The sequence below is a fragment of the Sinohyriopsis cumingii genome, chromosome 3, assembly GCF_028554795.1.
Source record: "Sinohyriopsis cumingii isolate HCF-2022 chromosome 3, ASM2855479v2, whole genome shotgun sequence".
Lineage (NCBI taxonomy): Eukaryota > Metazoa > Mollusca > Bivalvia > Unionida > Unionidae > Sinohyriopsis > Sinohyriopsis cumingii.
This window is the reverse complement of record NC_142963.1, coordinates 136,594,845-136,619,209: the sequence shown is the minus strand read 5'-3', so window position 1 is coordinate 136,619,209 and position 24,365 is coordinate 136,594,845. Positions and strand designations below refer to the sequence as shown.

Genomic DNA, 24,365 nt, shown 5'->3' with positions numbered 1-24,365 from the left:
ATACTTCTCCATTCCAGCCTGTTCTTATGATCTTCTCCCCCCACATCCTGTTTGTTTAGTTTATGATATGTTTCTTAATGTCTCACCTACTTTTCCTAATACTATACAAATGTTCTGTGAATATGCATATCAGTGTGAAACGCAACAGGGAAACTAAATCCAAAATTGAAAACCTATACATTTCTGGATGTATTCTGCTTGGACTCCATATTTCTGCACAAAACTTTAGGACTCATTGTACTAATTCGGTTCCCACCATAAACTGTGCAAAGACCATGATATTAAACTTCACCAACTTAAACTGTTGTATGCTCGTGATCAAATTTGTATCAGAATAAACATATCTATGACGACAGCTTTTGTGAGAAAAAAAAAAACAAAACCAAAAACACTGTAAGATAATGTTCAAGTAACATAAATACCATGGAATAACCAGAAACCAATCAAATCGAATAAAATAGTCAAGTTATCTCACCTACAGGTATGCTGCTAGGATTTCAGGATATACTCAAAGTTTTGTGTGTGTGTAATCTATAATGAGGAAGTGGTGGCGGGAGGAATAACCATTGTTAAATCTCTCCCAAACATTTAAATATCTGTCACTCTTTCTTACTGCTCCACTCTGTTAAGGCCCTAGTGAAATCAAAATTCTCGAAGAAATGTCATATCTAGTTGCATTGCGATTAGTACTGTGATGTCATTGGGCATGGTCACGTGGTTGTGGTGCAGTTTTGGATGGTATGACAGAAACACCATAGGCTTACTCCATATTTGACAGCTAATTACGATGTTGTCAAAATAATTAAAAAATTTCTAACAATTCAGTTCAAGACTAAGATACTTGGTTCATAGTCAATGAACATGTTTTAAAACTGATGCTTTTATTTTGGAGCTATGTTCCTCCATAACATTCAAGATCTGAATATACCAAAGGTGAAATTAGCACAGTTGCTTCCTATACTAATATCACGGCTACTTCAAATGTTATTTCTTGTAAGACTTCAATGTAAGAACTCGTATCTCAGGTAATTTTGCCATTAAAATATAAATTTGGTTAAATAAAATGACCTAATTTTCCTCTATTGGTGTTTTATTATAACTTTTCTTAATTTGCACACAATAATAATAATAATAATAATAATAATAATAATAATAATAATAATAATGATAATGAATAATAATAATACTAATACTAATAATAATAATAATAATAGTAACAAACATTTTACCCTCAGAGTGGAATTAGATAAACTTAGTAAGAATGTTCCACTGTCATCAAGAACTGGCAAGGTAGTTGGTTTGGTGAACAGTTACCCATTAATACATTATCTCCGCTATTTGAAGGTAACAAGTTTCCAATCCTTGTTGTAATGTTTTGAAGAAATTGTTTCAGTACTTTTTCATTCAATATAATTTGCCAAGTATACACAGAACTCATTATATGACATCATTAATTCAGAAAAAAAGGATTACTGCATGGCAGCGCTGAATACGTTACGTTTTCTTATCCATTACACTTAATGCCAATATGAATACGCAGACAGAAGCGCTGGATGCAATTTCCAAGATAGCTTGAAAGTATGGTAATCACAATATACCATAGCACATCTCATACTGGATATCTTAATCATGCTATATTTAGATTAATGACTACGACAATTATAATTTGAATTTATTCCAGATGAACAAAATATGTTTACCTTGTATTTGGTCTGGATTGTCGAGATTATTGTTGAGACTAGCCCAGGAAATGTGAAATGGCACATTCGATATATTTGTATCACCCATATAGGAAAACTGAAATTAAAAAGTTGACATTTTCAGCAATTCTTTGTTTCATTATATGTTCTTTCATTTAGCACATTTCTAATCCAAAAGCTTCCCTTTTATGTTATTTAGCAACTCAAACTTATTTAAATGCTTATTATCTTGTGTTGTAGGCAAATAAATGACATTTATAGGATAGGTCAAGCAATATACAAATAGCTAGAGAGATGAGTAATGAGAAACATCAATTACGATAGGGCTCGTTCATCTTGCTGCATGGCCCCGGTTACACAGGTATATGTTAAACATATGTTTTAACAGATAGTTCCTTGTAAAGGACGCATATCCATTAACGACATTATTTTAAGTCATTTTTTTGTTTCATTGTCATTATCAACCTTGTACATGAAGGATAGAAATTAAAATAACTTTTATTATCAGTATCAACCTTGATATCAGGGAAACCTGTCCTGTCTGTATAGGACATATATATGAGAGTATTTCAAAGTGCTTTCTCCATTCCTTTATCAAACGATAATATAAAAAGCAAGTTACAATGAATAACATGTTTGTGTAGTATACTTACATGTACGAATTCACATTCAGTGATGCTTATCCCATTGGAAAGTCTTGTCACATTGGCATTGACCTGTTTGCCATCGTCCAGACTAAATAAACATATGAGCGGGGTTTGAAAATCCTGCAATAAACGCATTAATTATATAAAACTTATGCAATATGTAAAAACTATGAGTCTTCAAAAAAAAACGTATGTGATAGGTACAATTTATGAGCTCCGATATCAAACTAATGTAATAGCTACAACTTAGTGGGTCACAATTTATTAAATTAAAGATAAAATAAATGAATGTAAGAGCTGCAAATTAGGCCGCAAGATCAAACTAACGCAATAGGCAAAATATAGGAGTAACAACGTATAAATCTAAATCAATCCCTCTCCTCATCATGAAATCAAAGTATGAGTCACTAAGTGTATCCTCGACATGCCATGGTTTGTGCCCTCAACTTAAATTGTAGCTCTTAGATTATAATATTGAAGAAAGCTATTAAAATCGTCATAGAAAGTGTTCAGTTATATCAGCTTGATTTATTCATCTCTGAGAAATGTTTAAATTCTGTTACATGTAATACGTTTCCAAGCGTATCAAATTTGTCTATACTTGGATATACGTTTATGTTTAGTGCCCCTGAAATAAATGCCACGTGATGTAAGACTGGAACTCTTACAATTAAGCTAAGGTACTTAAATCAGTCATTGATGATGTCCATGTAATATTAATACTTGCATCTATATTTCAAATGCATATTAGCTGTAATTAAACACTTATAAGTAATGATGACAAAATATCAAATATTCGATAAAATTATAGTATTGTTTTATATAATAATTAATGTAGTCGATAGGGGACAATATATATGGCACCTTTAAATTAATTTGGCAAAATATATAAAGGGTAAAAGAGGAATTGAACACTGGGTGCATCAGGGAAATAAAACAGAGGTGACGTTATGGGGTTTTATAAGTACCAAATGGGTTATATAGGGATAAGCATAGACATACATACACAAACAAACAAGTACACAGGCAAATACCTATACAACATAAATACAAACAAATTAGGCAACGAGTAGAGATATTTTCGAAGGAATGGCTTAGCCCTGAAAAGGGCCATTGGGTTCTTCTTCTTGTATTGCATTCAAATTCTTCCACCAATTTCTTGGAGAAAATTTATGTTCTTCTTCATTTCATCCTCCCTGATCCAGATGTTATTTAATCTCTTGAAATCTTCCTGTTTCTTCTTATTGTTCCTTATGTTTTTTTCTTGACCAAGGTGGTCTTGATCTATTTCATTTTTTCCTTTATGACTATCCTGACAAGAATGACTTTTAATCTCCGTTTCACGCATATAAAGTGTAGGTATTGCCAATTTTCTCTGTATTTCTGCATGCAGTGCATACTACTCAACTGCATTGTCTGGACGTGGCAAGAGCAGGAGGCAACGACATGATGAGTGACGGCAGCACCACGGCAAGCACACCAAACATCCAGTGATTTACGCATGAATATCGTTAGCATGCAACTTAAAGTTGTAACCTCTGGTTTTACTCTTTTTGAAAACAATTAGTCCGGGAGGCATTATGTTTGGTTATTTTTGGTATGGTGCATTAGTTAGTGTCTTGTGTAATATTTAGTGATATATGTAATATGATAAAGGTAAATGTTTTAGTTCCGCCTTATTCGGAGGGACATGCCAATTTGTACATTTAGTGATCTTGTGGTTTTTAATTGGAACCTAAAACTATAAAAGAAAATCAAAATTTTCCAATTAGTGTCTCATTTTTTGGTAGGGCCTGTTAGCTGGGGGATAAAGCCACCTTACATACTTCTATCGGAGGTTCAAATTGTTATATAATTGTAGGTTTTGTTTTCACGGACTAATTACTTCCAGGGTAGTTCTTAGCAGACTGGCAACCGCACCGACTTATAATCCGCAAGCGCGGACGTGATGGAAAACATCCTTTTGATTTTGCAGGAACGTTATTGATAACATAACCGAGATGGATAGAGACAGGTGAAAGAGCACCTAGTCACCGCGTCCAGTGTTTGCAGAGAAAAAACAAACAACAAATACAAATTTATAAATAATGAACAAGTTTTTATTCACAATAAACAAACAAAGTGAAACAAAATTAGATAGGTAACAATTTTAGTTAGAAACAGGAACGTATTTACAGGGCAGAAACTTTTGTTAAATGACACTCCACTTCCACTCATTGATTTATTTTGCCGGAATATGCACACACATACCATGCAATATACTCACTAACCACAAATTCCACCGAAGCAATCTATTTCGCATAGCTGGGTTTTACACGCACATTATCACTTTCTATTGTAGAAGTAGTAGTATTAGTAAAGTTCCCACGATGTTGTTCTAAATCACTGATATCGCAATGTACGCATCATTACAATCGCAAGGCACAGCTTCACACTTTCGTAGTTAGAATGAAGTATCTGTTTTGGAAGTCTTCCCCTTTTTATCCTCGTCGTCATGAAGAGTCGATCTTGCAAATCGTTCCATTTTTGTACATAGTTTTGGTAGTATTCCTTTTTATTTCCTGGACAACGGTGCTACCTTCTCTATGGTACCGACACAAATGTGTTGCAGTGTGATAGGTAGAAAGGCCATATAAAAGTAAGGGCAGTGTGGAGATCATCTAGCATGTTCCGGTATAGCTAAAACTTTGATAGATACATAGATTCTTAGATTCATACGCAACGTCATACCACAACGGAAACACTGTACTTCGTATCCTAGTCAAGTCTCAGACCACAAGTAGAAAAATCATGTTCGAGCTAACACATTCGGAGTAGGTAATGCCTTCCAATCCTTGGGCCATTTTTCAAACACTTCCAATCGACTGGCACAATTACAATAGTCAGGCAAGAAGACTTGAAATTTGTATTGTTAGAACATGGAGTTCACAATGGGTCCCTCGTTCAATTCTTGCTGTGTCGAAGTCATCGTTTTTGTTGGTGACTATCGTCTTTGGACCATTTTTGTTATATTCGGCAATATATGCGTGTCCATATGGTAAAGTGAACTGGTTGGGACGCCGCGCTCGTTACTAGTACACGATTTGATACAGTTTTTCATAGGGTCGACTGTCGATTTGGTGAGTGGGTAATTGTACAGTTTTGTGCGGTTACTCTAAAATCTCCATCCTCAATAGACTACATAAAGCTTATTTCAGTATGCCAAAGTTCACTGCATGAGTAGTATTTAATCGAATATAGTATGCCAACGTGATGTAATAAACTTATGATATTGTATGACAAACAAAGATTCATTGTGACAAAGTAAGATGTACTGATACTTTTATTGAGAAGCGATAATGCTTAAAACAGTAACAAATTACTTTGCCACTGTTGGCAAATTCAAACGATGGTAATTAGTGATATTCTGCACCTGTAGCAGTTCGTGGCTATTTTGCATTGTCTCGAGCAATTACAACAACTTTGTTCATGCAGTACTGTTCAAAGAGGTATCACTTAATAAACCATTAACTATATACCAGAGTCGACAATCTCAAACATAGGTATTTCTGTTACATTTGCATATGAATTGATTAATATTAGTTGACAATTAAATATTCTATTAACAGTCATATTCATATATTAGTGACGTATTTTTTTTTCTGAACGCTATTTTCAAAATTTACGAAAACCACAGCTCACATTATATAGCTGTTCACTTGCTTCGTGTCTTTGTAGACCTGCATCGTATCCTTTGAATTGGCTTCTTGGCTACCTTTGGGTCCTAATGGAAATTTTATTTCCCATCCGGAAATGTTAGTCCTGAACCACTTGTAGTGCTTGCACGTAGGAAGTTGCTGAAGAGTTGTTGTTTCTCTTCTTCATTCTTCAATGTCCATGAAAGTTTGGTAATCTTAAATTTCGAACATCGCATGTTCAGGCAAAAGTCACCCGTTCCGTATAATGCCCTTCTTAGGTCCACCATTTTCACGTTAACTAACTCGAATATATTTGCGACCAGTTCGTCAATTTTTCGGGGCTACCAGTTAAGTTTCATTTTTAAACTGTGGTTCATGCTTACGGTTTTGCTGTATGTCCAAATTTGGTGATCATCACTGGAAATAACGTAATTTGCCACTTCGTCCTCAACATGCCGAACGTAACACTGCAGGAAGTCACTATGACGTTGTTCTTCAAGACTGGTTTTAAGTTTGATGTTTCTCTCCTCAAGGGTCTCATAGTCATTTGCCGTTGCAGCGCCGTTTGCTCCGAAAATCATGTCAACGATTTCCTTTCTATCAATCGTACTCTTTGGTATCTCGTTAGTCATTTGAAGGAGAATATTGTCTTTTAGGTGTTTTGTACAAGTTTTAGCTAGCATGTGCCGTCTTGTAGGCCACAATGATGAAATTCCCTTTCTTCTTGTCAGCCTCCTCCTCTTGCTTCCATCGGCATTTTTAAATGTAGCATTCATGTTCCAAGTTCAATATTTAGAGACACATGTGACATTTTTTCATTCCTCGACACGCGTGCGCCTTGGCACTATTGGTGTGTATGAATTCTCCACATGTATATCGCAATCTCAGCAGTTGGCAAGTACGTTTCCACTGTGCTTCTTTGTCATGAGATGTTGTTGGTACACGTAAGGCTGACATAGGTTCGCTGACAAGCAGAGCAATGCATTCGTTCGTGTCTCTCATGATGACAAGGCTTAGAAGCTAAACAATAAGGACATTTCGATCTACCCATAATCCCATGTCTCAAAATAAAACTATACCCAAGTATGAGGCAAAACTCGTAATGGCATCGAAACGTTTCTCGTAATGATCGACTTGAATGTAATTTCCATCTGGTTAATGGCTGGATCGAACAACAAGTGTCTGCGCTCTTCTTGAAGAAGAACTGTCAACATGTAGCGTGGCGTCAAGAGGTCTTGCTGTTGTTACAGTTCCTGAATGCCGTAGGTTTTGTCTAAGAATAGTCTGGATTGCTTTTACAGGAGTTATGCTTCTCTTCTTTCTTTTACTCGGTCCGAATTTCGAATGTTCCCCCAGTTTATTTTCTTCATTCTGCGGTATATTTCTTGTCAGCATATTTTCTTCCAAAGACGCTGGAACGGGCGAATTATTTTCCTGACTGTTGTTAATTTGGATGCGGCTACGTTTGATGCTGCTAAGGTCGTCCACCACCAACAAATTCAATGGCATGGATTTGAGTTAGGACTTCAGTTAATGTGCAACGCAATATGTCTTGTCGTGGCCTCTTACTTTCTTTCCCTTTCTCATTGAAATCGTTATATCGTTCCATCATGACAGGAAAAATAGTAAATGACTAGATTGTACACGCCATGGACCCCATATATACGGTGAGTGTCTTCCTAAGATTATTCGTTCCACTCTCAAACAGTCAAGAAAATGGAAGAGCCAGCGCAGATCTAACTTCTGATGAAAGCTTATTTGTGAGGTGTCACCAGAAGGTTTACTTCAGAGAAGGCTATGTGCTACTCACCCTTCTTTTGAAATCAAAGTAAAGATACTTTCTGTATATACCGGAAGAAACGTAAGTTTGCAACAAAACGAATACAACATAAAGTCGAATAGGCATAAAGAGAAACAAAGTTAAAGTTATCGTCGTCAGAAGAAAGGACATTGATTTTCAGTTTGCCCTAAGAAAAAAGAGAACAGATGAAAGATATAAACAACAAGATGAGGAGGACAGAGACTCCGAAAAGAAGGACATGCCATCCCCGTTCAGAAAAAAGAGATAAAAAACCATAACAAGTAAAGTAAAGATAAGGAAAACTATTTGGCTGTGGAAAAAGTATAAAAAAAAGAAAGAAAAAAAACAAGAGTGAAAAAAGTAAAATGGACTTTGGCGATGAATTGTGACATTTTATTGTAAGCTTTACAAGAGCATATACCGGAAAGAAAACATAACTGATTCCTGCTTTGGTTTCTTTTATAATATGGACCTACACACACGCACTAATTCATGCCCAACATCATTCAAACATCATGGGTGAAAGGTATATAAGTTTTGCTTGATATGGCAATCTTTAAGTAGTCACTCATTTGTATATATGTTTGGGCCCTAAAATGAATCGTCGGGTGTCTTTTTAAGAAGCTCTGGAACAGGAGGCAGTGCGCTTTATCTGCCTTATGCCGTTGCCACCATCAGGTCCGATTGCTTGACCTGCCACTGTGGACTATTTGGTAGAGACCATTGCAGCTGCTATCTCATTATTCAGTGTAAAGGGAGTACTGACTGGAAGGGAATATTTGGCTCCGGAAACTTTGTTTCTCTTAGGTCGATCTCCAGTTCTTGTTTCTGCCTCTGTCTAAAATCCTGTATTTGAGGTACGGAGGGAGAAGGTGGTGCATGTGCAAATACTGATACAAAGTCTTGCGAAGAAAAGATAAATCGTTTAAATCCAAATTAAAACCATTCCATTTGGAAGTATCACTGTGGTTGATTATTAGCAGCTATCCAATAACTCGTCATCTCCGCTGCTTATGCACCTAAATTCATTGTCTTCTTTGTTTCAGTCATATTCAGACTATGTCTCATCGATTCACTCTCTCTATCAAACCTATGCAGATTATGTGACGTCACATGCAGCTCTCGTCTGATTGGAACAGAAAATCCACGCTCTGAATGAATTTTGTAACGTGCGTTCGGATTGGTGAAGGAAGGCAATCCGTTTCTATCCGGCCATAGACAATAAATTCCCGAAGCTAGACTCATCTAGGCAGTTACAACACACGCCAAACATAGCATGATAATAATCTGGCTTCAGACGAAATAACTAAAATGATTAAAGACTGTGGTGAATGGGTAATACTATGTATGGACTTTAGTGCTCATAACGAACTATGTGGAAGCAAAATATGAACCTTAAAGTCAAAATCGTAGACCAATGGGTACAAAATGTAAATTAGTCTTCCTCAATAACTGATCCTACACCCCGTTAGATGACCGCACCGAAAACACATCAGCAATACATTTATATATATGTACTCCAATAGTAGCAAGCATAACTGTCGATGGAAGTGACACTCTGTGGAACGACCGTAATCCTATAAACTTACAAATACAATTTATGATGCCGAAATAAATGTGTCACATCTGCTAAGATGACAGTACGAACAAGCCAATTTGTCTAGTTTAAAGAATTCGGTGAATCAGTCAACCCATCAACCGTATACCACCACAACATTGATACATTCAAAACAACTTATTATAAACGATTAACTCAATTGCACAAGCAACAATTCCGAAAACTAAAGGGTTAGCACACAAAGCCATTGTGCCTTGGTGGAATAATGAGTGTAAAACAGATGCGAAGAACTACCTACTGTACCCTGATGGAATAATGAGTGTAAATCAACTCTTAAGGAAACAAATAGTGCTAAACAAATTAAAAAAAACAAACAAACAAGAAACAATAGGGATTTCATAAATTACAAGGTAATGTAAACAGCAGTCAAACAAATAATTATGACAACTAAACAAAACTCCCGGAGAGAAAACTGCTCAAAACTGGACATTAATACAAAAGCGAAGGAAATGTGGCGAAGAATTCAAAAAATGATGGGCAATACCAAATCAATCAGCGCAAATGGACAAGACAACAAAATTAAAGCATGAGTAGCATTACCTATTTAGATGATAGGTTTAGAGAGCTTTCTATGGACAATCATTGACCGGGGTAATCCAAATACACAATTAATGACTTTAGTAATTACCTGGGTCAGTAATTGTCCATAGAAAGTACTCGGGTCATTAAATGACCATAGAAAGTACTCGGGTCATTAAATGACCATAGAAAGTACTCGGGTCATTAAATGACCATAGAAAGTACACGGGTCATTAAATGACCATAGAAAGTACTCGGGTCATTAAATGACCATAGAAAGTACTCGGGTCATTAAATGACCATAAAATGTATTCAGATAAGGGATTGTCAATATAAAATACTTAGGGCAGGGACTGTACATGAAAACTACTCTGGTATCTTATGAATTGTCTAACCACGCAAATATTTCCCCTGATCGAAACTGCAGTTGTCAGCAACTTCTTTTGTGAATATTATTGTCAAAAAATTCGGGTTCGTGACAATACATGACTCTTATCTGAGAAAACAATAAACCACCAACACTATTATTTATATAGACAATCGCTGACCTAAATACGTTATATGGACAATCCCCAACCTGTGTACTTTATATGGATAGTCCCTATCCTGAGTATTTTATATGGTCAATCCCTGACCGTAACAGTTTATATGGACGATGCCTGTGTCTGTGTAAAGGCAAGAAAACGTGCACGTTCAAGTTAATTTCATCTACAATCGCTCTGTGGGTTGTTTTCTGTATATATTTAATTAGTTGTTTATCACAAAGTACACTGGACAACAAATTTTTACAAAAGTCATGTTACTGAAATAAAATTAGTCAATTCTTATCAATTTTTATGTGCTGAACACGAATATGACAGTCAAATTGCAAAATTGGCTCTAGTTTTTTTGTAATCTGCAAGAAATTAATGTTTACATAACGAAATGCATTCCAATAGTAAAAGGTCAACTGTAATAGCCTACCTATAAAAAATCAAGTCATTGACTACATCTTAGATTTCTTCGCCTGTCTCTTGTACAGCTGTTCGGGAGCATCTCTGAGGAGTGTCCAGCAGTAGTCAGCCAGCATTGTAGTGGACCATTTTCCCTGGTATCTTTGTTCCATTGTTGCGATATCTTGATGAAAACGTTCGGCGTGTTCATCACTAACAATACCACAGTTGCTAGGAAAGAAATCCAAATGGGAATGAAGGAAGTGAATCTTTAGAGACAGATTGCAGCCAAGTTTCTTATACTTCATCAACATGTCTTCTACTAGTTCCTTATAGTTTTCTGCCCTAACATTTCCGAGGAAGTTTGTAGAAACTAGGCAAAAAGCATTCCATGCTTGTTTCGCGTCACCTTCCAGCAAGTTGTTGAACCGGTCATCTTTGAAAAGCTCTCGAATCTGAGGACCCACAAAAACTCCCTCTTTAATCTTTGCTTCGCTGAGTCGAGGGAATTTTTCATGCAGGTATCGGAATGCTGGCAAAGTCCGGTCAATGGCTTTCACGAAGTTCTTCATCAAACCTAGTTTGATGTGAAGGGGTGGTAGCAAGATTTTCTGAGCCTCAACCAGAGCTGGGTGTTGGATATTCTTCTCTCCAATGGCTACATTCTGCCTGTGAGTCCATTCCTTCCTCATGTAGTGCATTTCCCTTGCTCGGCTATCCCACTCGCATAAGAAACACATGTATTTTGTATATCCTTGCTGCAGTCCCATTAAAAGGGCAACTACCTTCAAATCACCACAGAGGTGCCAGCTGTACTTGTTATACTCAATGGAATTCAGTAGCTGCCTTAAGTTATCGTATGTCTCTTTCATGTGGACAGCATACGCTACTGGAATAGATGGAAGAATGTTTCCATTGTGCAAAAGCACAGCCTTGAGACTCAGTTTCGAAGAGTCCACAAATAGTCTCCATTCTTGTGGGTCATGAGTGATTTTTAAAGCATTCATGAGGCCCTCAATATCGGAACAGAATATCAGATTACTTTCCTTTCTGAAGAAAGGCTCCAATTGCTGGTGGCGCTTTCGATATGCAGTAATTGTGACATCTTCTTCTAGAAGATTCCATTGTTGGAGTCTTGATCCTAGCAATTCTGCCTTGTTCTTTGATAAGTCCAAATCACGAATCAGGTCATTTAGTTCTTCCTGTGTTATTCTGTGTGGGGTTGATGATGCACCACAGTGAAAATCTGGATCACTGCATGCTGATGGACCAGGAGAAGAACAGGTCGACTCACCTTTGTCTTCGTCAGATGAATCAAGAGAATATTCTGCTGGAGGTTCTGGAATAGGAAGTCCCTCACCATGTGGAACTGGTCTCAATGCAGACGGAATGTTTGGGTAGACTATTCTCGACTTCTTTCGCTTCGTTATTCCGCCGGAAAGAGGAAGAACCAAGCAGAAGTAACAGTCATTTAGGTGGTTGCTTGGCTCTCTCCACACCATTGGGACTGCAAACGGCATTGATGACCTTTTGCAATTCAACCACTGTGAAAGCTGTGTTGTACATGTAGCACAGCATATATGCGGAGCCCAAGGCTTGTCTTGGTCACCAACCTTGCATCCGAAGTAAAGATGATATGCCTTCTTCACTTGAGAATTGATACTTTTCTTCTGGTTGGCAAATGTCACTTCCCCACAAATATAGCAAAAATTGTCCGCGGTATTAACACACTTTCGAGGCATTACTGTTCTTTATTGTACGTAAATGGATAAAATAATAAGTTTTATGTAACAGTAGCTTGAACTGTCTCGCACAACGTCTAAAATATTTTAAATGCTGAACCTATCTGATTGGGCTTTATATAGTACACTGTTTACGTCAGCTTCAGCAGCCGCCTGGCATTAGTATAATAGGCCTACACATGTATAGTACACTGCTGACGTCAACTTACTTCAGCAGCCGCATGGCATTAGTATTGCATTGCATCAGAAAATGATGCAATCAACTGTGGATGATGTGAGCATGATGGTATTATGCAATGTTACATCATTATTCCGGATGTTGCTGCAGTCCTACTGGAGAAATTTACACAGTGAAACATAGAAAATGAGGTATATGAATATCTTCAAAACGAGAGCCAATACAAATTTTTCACGGTTATATTCGTGTTCGGCACACCAAAATACTCCAGATTAGGGCCTTTTCAAGTCAGTAATGATTTCACTGTTGACCAGTGGTATATTATTTATATACCAATTATACAATTATTATTATCAGTATTATTATTAGAATTATTGTTACATCATGTTTTCCAAATCGATATATATAAGACTGGAACCAAATAAATTGAAACTCTCACCTATTGAGATGAAGCTCTCAAATAATAACAGGTTATGATGATACAGAATGAAAATTCACTTGTCTCACCTCTAGGTTTAATGCTGACGCCACGAATTTCTTATTCGTCTCAGATGGAACAAGTATCTCAGTTTCATTGGATGTGATGCGAGGACACAAATGAGACTCATGCAACGTCAGCATCTGAAAAATATTCAATTCAAATTAAACAAGTTACAGATGTGAATTTAATTCAGATTTTTAAATTAAAAACAAATTTATGATTATTCAATTCTGCAAATTAATACCTTTTTTGTGGAATGAACTTCTATTTTGAACTCTATCGTATGGTTTAGTAAGGAGGTAATGTGGTACTATTATTTTCCTAGAATGATGAAGGGTCTTTAAGTGGATTTAGTATAAAACTGTAAAATCCACACAAAAATGTATGGTACTTCTAATAATATCTGAAGAAAAAAATAACATTGTTTCATTGGATGTGATGCGAGGACATAAATGAGACTCATATTCGAACTGTTAGCTTTTCCTGAATTTTTTTTAATTCAAACATTCTATACAAAGGTACATATCTCAAATTCAGATTTTTAAATTAAAAACAATCTTTGATAATTCGTTTCAGTGAATTAATACAGTTTTATGGAATGAACTTTTTTTTTAACTCTAACTTATGGTTTGATAAGGTTGTAAAGGGGTCATATTATTTCCCCAGTGTGTTGATGGGTCTTTAAATGTATTTTGTAAAAACTGAAATATCCATAAAAAAACTGATAACTGAAATATAGGAAATTTATACTAATTCGAATAATAACATGTTTGCTGAAGAAGAAAAAACATTGTTTCGGAAGAGGAAATGTAATGACAATATAAACAGTACAACTCTCAAGTTAATAAAAACAAACACCTTTATATTCTGGAATATGTTTATTTTTCTCAACAAAATGGAACCAAACTAATCTGGTAGGATTGGAGGGAGAGATTGGAGAAAAGTGACCTCAACCAGAAGGTTGTCTCATTTTCAGAGCATACCTTTACTCTCTTTAACAGTTGATAGGACTAAACTAACCTCGGCGGTGGACGCAATAGGTTTTAGTGTACTATAGTAAATATCGCATAAAAAAGATAAACTAAGTTTACATCATAAATCAAAATGGGGCAATATAATGAATAAAGTTATAAACATAAAATCAATATGGAGCAATAATATGGATTAAGTACGCAGCTACAATCAAAGAAGATCAAAAATGCTGTGAAGACATTTTTCTCTAGTTGTGAAAGAATTTGTTTATTATATATGATTGTGTCCACATTTAATGTATCATGTAAGCTCTCAAACTATGAAACAGCCAATGTAATATAAAGTGTCACTTAGTGACCATGCCATGTACATATGCACTGTGTTCCTGTAACGTTGGCTAACGAATACAATGAGTTATATTGTGTCAAATAGTAATCATACCATTTACACATGGTTACTCAATAGCATCCATGGACACGTATGCAGTGCTGTATTTGAACACCTTGAATTGTGATCTCAGAGCTCTTGGCATAAAATCGGCACAACGGAAACTTTGTGGTAACTACTTCGGAGAAAAACCATTGACATTACTGCCAGTGCCAGTTCTAACATCTTGGAAGAGAATCATAATTGTGTTCATTGTTTGAAAATTTTAAAGTTTGCAACGAATGTATTGTTAAGGTTTTGTTTCGTTTGTTTCTTTTGTGTGGTATTTCATTGGCGATGATATAAAATGTATTGGTTCTAAATCTTTTACTTCATTTTGATTTTAAAAAATGCTACATATCCAGAATGAGTCTTCTGATTTCTGTTATGGATGTTGTTGTTTTCATCTTAATTCCCATGAAGATTGCTTAATTACTTTTAAAGACTGTTTCCTAAACCAAGGGGTATAACTCTAGACATCTATCTCTAAGTAAGGATTGCATTATTTATGTTGGGACTGAAGTCCCCGGTAAGGGAGACAAATCATAATGATGGAAAACGTAGAGATGAATGAGATTATTCACAAGTACATTTATCTCCAGATGCTCTTAGACAAGAATAACAATGACAAGGCAAAATATTTATATAACAATTTTAATGAAAATGATTAAAACCAGTTATATAGCAATCTTAACTAAAAATTAGAAAGAAAATATGTGGCTCAAATTTGTTCAAAATATAACAAAGAAAAACATACCTACAAAAATGTTTTGCTCACTCTAGCAAAGAACTGGATTGTCACATGTATGTGATTGAATAACTTTAAAGAATATTTCACATTTTAACTGTCAAGAAAAGAGTCCCAACTGTTGTATGTCTTTGGCGACGTCATAGACTCACTTAGTTACTTGGGTTGAATGGCGACCTTACCCATATTGCACTATTGTCTTCTCATAAGTGTTCCTGCTAGGTTGTCATGGGCTAAACAATGCAAACACGTCGATTCTCTATACTCTCCTGGTAATGTTTGTAAAGTGACCGTGGCTTTTGCCGCAGACTAACCCATCGATAAACACGGTTATCTGTGTTACGTATAAATAGATGAATATAGCCGTTACCAAGTAACTAATGCATTGATGAATACGACAGTTTCTAAGTAATGAATGCATAGATGAATACGGCAGTTCCCAAGTCACCAATCGCCCCTACTGCTGGAAACATATAGACACACGAGGATCATTGAAGACCTTGAAGAAGTTAATGCTGTCATCTGTGTGAATACATCCGTACTAGACATTTCGGCCAGGTTTGGTGAACAGCTTATTCTAAACTAATCACACACATACAGAAACAGGCACTATTACGTTGTTTGAGTCACCTCTAGAGGTCTGGCTTCGATTTATTGCTGCCCCAAAAATGGTTGACTGCAACACGAGCATTGAATCTCCTCCGGAAATTGTTTTTCCTACCTAATGGTTGTAGTAATCTCGACACTCAGACCTACGTCCTCTTTTTTAAAACAGACATTCGTCACTTAGCAATAGACTACACCCTCCTCAGTTCACCAATCATTTATCTCTACTGCACACTAGATGGGTAAACTCTTAAGATTTATCGTGGCTCACGTGCGTCTCTTGCTATCCATGTTTGTTGCTCACTATTGCAGAGATATTTCTATCCATAACACTAAGGCAGTGAAAGGAGCAAAATATGTATACGAAAAGAACAAGGGTCTCTGTCCCCATGATATTTTGACATTTATTACTATTCTACTTACTAAATTATTCATACCAATTTTAAAAAATTCAAATTTTAAATGATAAATAAATCGCATGACTTTTAAGAGCGTACACACGCACGCAGAAATATTACCTGATCTGACCAAGCTTGCATAATCCTTCCCTATTTTGGGTATGAACATGATTCAATTTATAATGAGTTGTCACTCGAAAATTACAATTAAATTACTGTGAATGTCCAAATTTTCAAAAACAATTGACCACCAATGTGCTGGTCATATACTTGTATGCAGTATGATGTCACTTGCAAAATTACAATCCAAAATACAGTGAATTGCCAAAGCTTCAAACAATTGTTCAGGAATTCGCTGGTCATAAACTTGCATGGAGATGTAACACATTGTATCCAGCAGATGAATATGTAATAAATGTTGATGATTTAGACAGCAGGACCAGCCTTAGTCGGGTTATATATCCTTCAGTGATGTGTGGAAATAGTATAGATAATTCATCTCACATTGTTACCCCATATATTTCCATTTTATTGACAGCCGTTAGTTATTTAGATACAGCAATGACGGCTTCCACGAAAGTAGAAAGTCTGTAATTATGCAAAAGACATGTATTACGTTTGTGTTTATGTCATCCACTCTGTTTTTTAATGAAGAATTATGTAACCATGTAGTTCAGGAACATGAAGAACAGGTAAAAACAGTTTACAGAGTTTGTTCAAATTTCTAGCTGTTTGGCTTCGGATTCAATCTTAGTCCGTGTTAATAACGGTAAGTATCTAATGTTGACACCACAATGATTATCGGAATACAAAACAATATACGGGCAATGAATATAGAATAATTAAATCAGTATTGGCTTTAGCACTATCTTTCTTAGGGTACCTGCTTTTTATTTCTTGGCCGCACCGGGACACGCATTAAATACAGTAGACTTCTTGAAAGAACTGCAAACAATAATCATTGCCAGAAACAATATACCCCTTGAAATACGTAATGAACAATAACACTTTTTCCATGAATACAGTTGACCTATTCGTAAATCCATGAGTTCAGATAGATAACTATGTAATTCTTCTTAAAATCATGAAAATTGATATTTATGAAAATAAATGAATTCCATTTAGTCTAAATTCAGATCAGATCAGTCAATCTTTGGTATACAATATCATGCAACATAACCCATGGGTCACGCTACCAGGCGAAGTAGTAAGACACCTAAAGAATGAAAACCACACTTTCTTCAGTTAGGAAAGCGAAAATATATTTGCCTATTGATCTTTTGAAAGTACACATTGAGTGACTGTGGCTTTGGAGATGCTCCCTCGTCTTAGCCAATTATTTATGTTGTTGTAGCTCATGACGAAAAGTAGGCTTCAAGCCACCAGCTAGCTGGTATTAATTTCAGTTGCACAGACAAAGATAATCTTGTTCATTCACAAGCATGTGTTTTGCTACCTGATTGACCATTAACCCTTTCCAAAGTAAGTTATAACAGGGATAAGTTATACATGGTTCTGGTTATATAAGCCATCACTGGCCAATTTCCGCAAGTTATCATTTAATGATAAAAGCATACAAATTTGTGTTTTCTAACTTAACGATATTACCCAAACAGAAATTTGTGTTTTAAGAATAGAATCAGTGATCTGGAGATTTTGACTGCTGTAAGTGCTTTAGTTTCTTTACAGAAACATTTTGAAACCGTGAATCTGTCGGGGTGAAAAATGACAGACATTGCTGTGTCTGGGAACTACAACATTGTTAGATCAGAAAAGAATTCTTTATTTCAGACTACAAAGTCCATACTTCTAAATTAAAATATAGATATAAAGTAAAAACATGGTAAACATAAAATATTTTTTATATTGTATGTTTTCGTAAACATTGTAGCAAATATATTAAGGAAAAATATTCACATCGCATAAAGCATGATCCAGTTGCTATATTTTAAGATTAAGCATACAAATGCAAGTAATTGGGTTAGATATGTATCTATTGTGGAATGCGGACAGCAATGGATGGTCAAAGTTGTTTTCACTGATCTTAGTGAAAATACGGAAAACAGCAGCTATTAAAATACTACTTAGTAAATGCCTGGCGTTACTATGCATATGTAGACATATAACAAAACCATAAATTTGCAATCCTATCAATGTACTGTTGTAAGGAAGCTAGAATCACATTAAGAAAACCACTCTTTCTACAAACGGATGAACTCATATGTGGGATGTTTCAATTCGGTTGGAAACAAGGTTTTATTTTATTCACATACCTAATGTAATGCTTCAGTGGGTTATCTATGAATAGTTAGGTAATGTTTTATCGGCAACAAAGAAATTGGGATCAACAATATAATATAAAGACACGTGTGCATTTGTGTTCAAGCACATGATGGGTGATTATTTCAAAAAAGTTATAAAAATATTCAACTGCCATTTGATGGCAAACCTTCATAAAGTAAAAAAAAATTCTTATTTAATGGTAGTTGATTAAGCATATGTAATAATATACAATTAAACTACTGCAATCTAGTTATTCCTAGCAGTCAAAATTCCTTACAATGTATAGATTTTACAGTGCTCTTACATCATATGGCCAAAATACACAGCATATTAGTATAGTAATTTTATATGCATACAAATGTATTTATAGTGTACATACAACTACTTGAAAATAAAGTATTGCTTAAAACGAGTGTTAAATCCAGATACAGATAGGCATACTACGAAAAGAGGGTACATTTCAGGTAAGAGAATTAAAATATATATATATATATATATATATATATATATATATATATATATATATATATATATATATATACATATATATATATATATATATATATATATATATATATATATATATATATATATATATATATATATATATATATATATACACACTGTTCTGTCCTAAAGGAGAAGTCACTTCTCACTCAAATTCAAGTATAGCTTGACCCCTGATAACTGTCAAAAATGTGATATGTAAATGAGACTCCTGTAAGACTATCTTAATATATAATTGGATGACTTGTGATTGAAGATTGGCTTACAGTCTTGTCGTCGTCCGGACAGTCTTTAAAATACATGCGTGGGATGTACCTGTGGTTCTTCCTGCACCAAGTGCAGTCTATGTAATATTGCAAGCAAGTTGTGCATCTGGGAAAAATACAGAAAACATTACATCATTAGCATGATAATCCTTCTTATGAATTTTATATATATATATATATATATATATATATATATATATATATATATATATATATATATATATATATATATATGATAAAGACATAAACAGCAAAGAGTCTCAACATTCGACCATCCCATGTTGCAGGGAATGTTGCGTAATATACATGTCTCAAATACCATGTATCGCACCACTTTATTCTGGAGCTCGTTAAATTTTGCAAAATCAAAATTTCTTAGAATAAAGAAATCAATGTAACCATAGCCAACATGTAAATACCAGCGTTTTAAATAATGTTACTTAAGGCTGTATTATAAAGTGAAACATGTCATTATTTCCCTCGATAATTCATGCATTGATAACTCATGGACCCGCTTCAAACATGAGTGCTGGTGTGTAATGTCAACATGGAATTGGTTCTTATTTCTAGAAAATGAAGAAAATCATCATGAAAATCTGTTTAATACACGATGATATATTGTTTATTTTATCATCGAAAATCGTGGTTTAGTGTCCAGAGAATTGAAACAATTTCACTAATTCCTACCAGTGGCAACACTTTAAGAAATAAATAGCAATAAAATTAGTTTTGTCCAGTGAAATTTGTTATTAAATCATATGTAAGATGCTTAATGTATCGCAAACGAAACAAAATGTCAGTTTTACGTCAAAGCTACGTGTGCCATTGTTTCCCAGAGTATATATACCTGCAATTTATGATTTAATCTCAAATACATGGACGTAATTGTTGTACCTCTATCCTCAATTAAAATATAAGTTCACTGAATTATTACATTAAATATGTCTTTTCATTCACGTCACAAAGAGAATGGAATAAAAAATGTTAAAAATCATACAAATCCTACCTGCGTAAGAGCTAGCGGTTTAAGTTGTGTGTCAGGTCAGTTCTTTTCAATTGACCACTTAAACACGGTTATAAATATTACTGTGTAAATACTAATTAGGCCACCTTAAATTATCCTAGTCATTCATCACTGTCATCAAAGAGAAAAGGAGAACCAAACAAAGGATTTCTTTTGATTTATAATGATCGTTATGGAGACAAGAGGTAGAAAGCTGTAGTGAAATTAAATTACTGAAGTGCCACTGTGAACAGGATGAGTTTAAATAACATTTGCAATGAAATCATAGCATACTATTTCACTAATACAAATATTTAAAAAAATCCCGTTTCATTAGTAATTCATTTTCGCATGAAACAAATGTCTTATCTGTTTGGACAACAATAGTTTTGTTTTGTGGTGCGAAAGCAGAGAAGTAATACATAATGGGTTGCAGGCACATGATGAGGTACAATGTCCGTGATGTGTTAAATCCTCTTGGCTATATGTGTGTCCCTTGAGCAATGACCATAGCAAGAGTCTAATAACTTTGATACTATTTTCAGTCGTTTACTTAGGTCAAATCTGCATTTATAAATCTGATACATATTAAACGAATATGAATATAATGTTTCATATAGAAACATATAAAAAATTATTATTGTCTCTAATTTATATCGACTGACAATCTATCAGCCAGTCCTGGTAACCAATCTTCACTTACGTAATCCTTTTCTCAATTTACATGTTAATTTGTAAAGTTTGTTATAAAGGTTATGCTTACGTGCTACACATATTATATTTCTGTGATTAATTTATGTAGGATACAAACATAATCATGAAGAGAAGCATCCATGTAGTATCGTTGCGTCACAATGTCCGTCATATTGGAATTTGCACGTCTTTCAAGATTATACACTTTCGCATTAGCAATCATTCTCGACATTGACAGTAGGATACGTTTAGTGTGATATGATATGGATTTATAATGTAGCTTTAACAAGTTCTCAGTCATTTTGATACAGTGTGTGCAATGGGGCAATTGTTAGTGATGTTTAGCACTGGGGCATCATGCCGCAGACATGTAGCATGATATCCCACCCAGTCACATTATCCTGACACCAGGCAGACCAGTCCTAACACTAACCTATTAATAATGAGGGCCAAGTAAGGCAGATGTTAGTACCATTTTTGTAAGTCTTTGGTATGAATGGGCTGGAAATCGAACCCACGACCTCCCGCATCCGAGGCGGACGCTGTAACCACTAAGCCACCAAAGCGGTCATAGTGGGGTACTGATAAGTAAGTAATTTGCATGTTGTAGTGGTAATACGGTTTGTCAATGTATGCAACTCATGCTTTGATAAGATGATCCAGCAGTAGTAATCTGCATTAAGTGCGCCTACTTTAATATATTCAAATGTTCTTATAATAAATATTCATCATACAAGTTGACATACATTTTAGCTCAAGAAGTATTTTATCTATTTATAATGTTGTCATTATATACCAAGCAAACCGTATTCTTTATTATACAATACTCAGCACATCCTGCAAGACATTGATTTATTTCACGGATTAACGTGCCTGCAGTGATTGGATGATCTGTGTGACGACGTGTCTGGGGAATGTTATAAATAGGGATGGATACCAGAATTCAAAATAACAGGAAACCAAAGTGTCAGATTAGTACATGCTCGATCTTTAAAAATAGTACATTACAATATCATATAAACAGCTCTAACATATTAATTCCACATATACAATGTAATAGTTATCTCCCGTCACACATGACAGCTTACCCTCCCTAATCCTGATTTTTGTATTAGAGCTACAGAAAACGAGTTGCACAAAATAACTATAACTCCTATTTATATATCTTACAATTCATGAAGCATTGTTAAATTGTTCTTGACTTAATATTGATGATATAGCCACCTCCGTCTCTCCAGCTTCTTCACCTTTCTTATATAATACTCTCTCTTCCTATGTACAAATACATGTAGGACTCTTAAAGGCCACTAGGGTTTTTAATTGTTATGCACAAAATGTTATGACATTATTCATGGAATCATGCACATGTATTTGCCTATTATAATATTTTCAATGATAACTGTGTTAACGTGAATACATTGATGCGTATGTGCATGAATGTACACTTGAGCATGTTACTGGTATACGCAATGATATATAATATACTGATGATTATATTCAGGACTCGAAGGGGGGTAAGTGGGATAAAACCCTGACTTTTACTGACCACGGTCATCTCGCATCTGTTCAACTGGGTTAGAACATACTGCTCGGCCAATGTGGGTATTTGAGAAAGCTTAGCAGTAGCTTCCTGTGGGGCGGTTGTTCTTGCCGGTGAAATTAAATTACTGAAGTGGCACTGTGAGCAGGTGGAGCAGAATTTTACTAACATTTGCAATGAAATCATAGCATAATATTTATCTAATACAATTATTTAAAAACTCCTGTTTCATTAGTAATTCATTTTTGCATGAAACAAATGTCTTATCTTTCTGGACAACATTAGTTTTGTTTTGTGGTGCGAAATCAGAGAGGTAATACATAATGTGTTGCAGGCGCATGACGAGGCACAAGTGCCTGTGATCTGTTAAATCCTCTTGGCTATATGTGTGTCCCTTGAGCAATGACCATAGCTAGAGTCCAATGACTCTGATACTAGTTTCAGTCTTTAACTTCTATCAAGTCTACATGTATAAATATGATACATATTAAACGAATATGAATATAATGTTTCATATAGAAACATATCAATTATTATTGTATCTAATTTATATCGACAGACAATCTATCAGCCAGACCTGGTAACCAATCTTCACTTATCCAATCCTTTTCTCAATTTACATGTTCATTGGTAAAGTTTGTTATAAAGATTTAGCTTACGTGCTACACATATTATATTACTGTGATTAATTTATGTAGGATACATACATAATCATGAAGAGAAGCATCAATGTGCTATCCTTGTATCACGATGTTTGTCATATTGTATTTTGCACGTATTTGGAGATTCTACACTTTCGAATTTGCAATCATTCTCGCCATTGACAGTAGGATACATTTTGTGTGATGTGATTTGGATTTATAAAGTAACTTAAACAAGTTTTCAGTCATAGTGCTATAATGTGTGCAATTCGCAGATTATTGTGATGCCTAGCACAGCGCAGACATGTAGCATGCTGTCCCACTCATTAACATTATCCTGACACCAGGCTGACCTGTCCTAACACTAAGCTTTAAATGCTGAGTGCCAAGCAAGGCAGATGTTAGTACCATTTGTGTAAGTCTTTGGTATGAATTGGCTGGAAATCGAACCCACGACCTCCCACATCCGAAGCGGACGCTCTAACCACTACGCCAACAAAGTGGTCACAGTAGGATAATGATAAGTAAGTAATTTGCATGTTGTAGTGGTAATATGGTTGTAATACGGTTTTGTCAATGTATGCAATTCATGCTTTGATAAGATGATTCAGTATTAGTAGTCTGCGTTAAGTGCGTCTACTTTAATATATTCACTTGTTCGAATAATAAATATTCATTCTACAAGTTGACATAAATTTGAGCATAAGAGTATTGTATCTACTTATAATGTTGTCATTATATACCAAGCAATCTGTATTCTTTATTATACAATACGCAGCACATCCTACAACACATTGATTAATTTCACTGATTACCGTGCCTGCAGTGATTGGATGATCTGTGTCACGTGGTGTCTGTGGAAAGTTATAAGTAGGGATGGGTACCATAATTCAAAGTAACCAGAAACCAAAGTGTCAAGTTCGATCTTTAAAAACAGTACATTACAATATCATATAAACAACTCTAATATACTAATTCCAAAGATAC

The 24,365-nt window shown here is 35.1% G+C and overlaps 1 protein-coding gene across 1 annotated transcript in view; it reads right to left on the bottom strand.

Annotated features, from left to right (window-relative positions):
• Window positions 1-24,365, bottom strand: part of LOC149803930 (hepatocyte growth factor receptor-like) — a 192,745-nt gene that overhangs the window by 88,587 nt on the left and 79,793 nt on the right. Inside the window, exons 9-12 of the mRNA XM_089953741.1 lie at window positions 19,502-19,607; window positions 13,322-13,435; window positions 2,354-2,467; window positions 1,701-1,797 (exon numbers count right to left, since the gene is read on the bottom strand). Of these exons, the coding sequence (XP_089809867.1) occupies window positions 1,701-1,797; window positions 2,354-2,467; window positions 13,322-13,435; window positions 19,502-19,607 (431 nt within the window). The remainder of the gene's footprint in view (window positions 1-1,700; window positions 1,798-2,353; window positions 2,468-13,321; window positions 13,436-19,501; window positions 19,608-24,365) is intronic.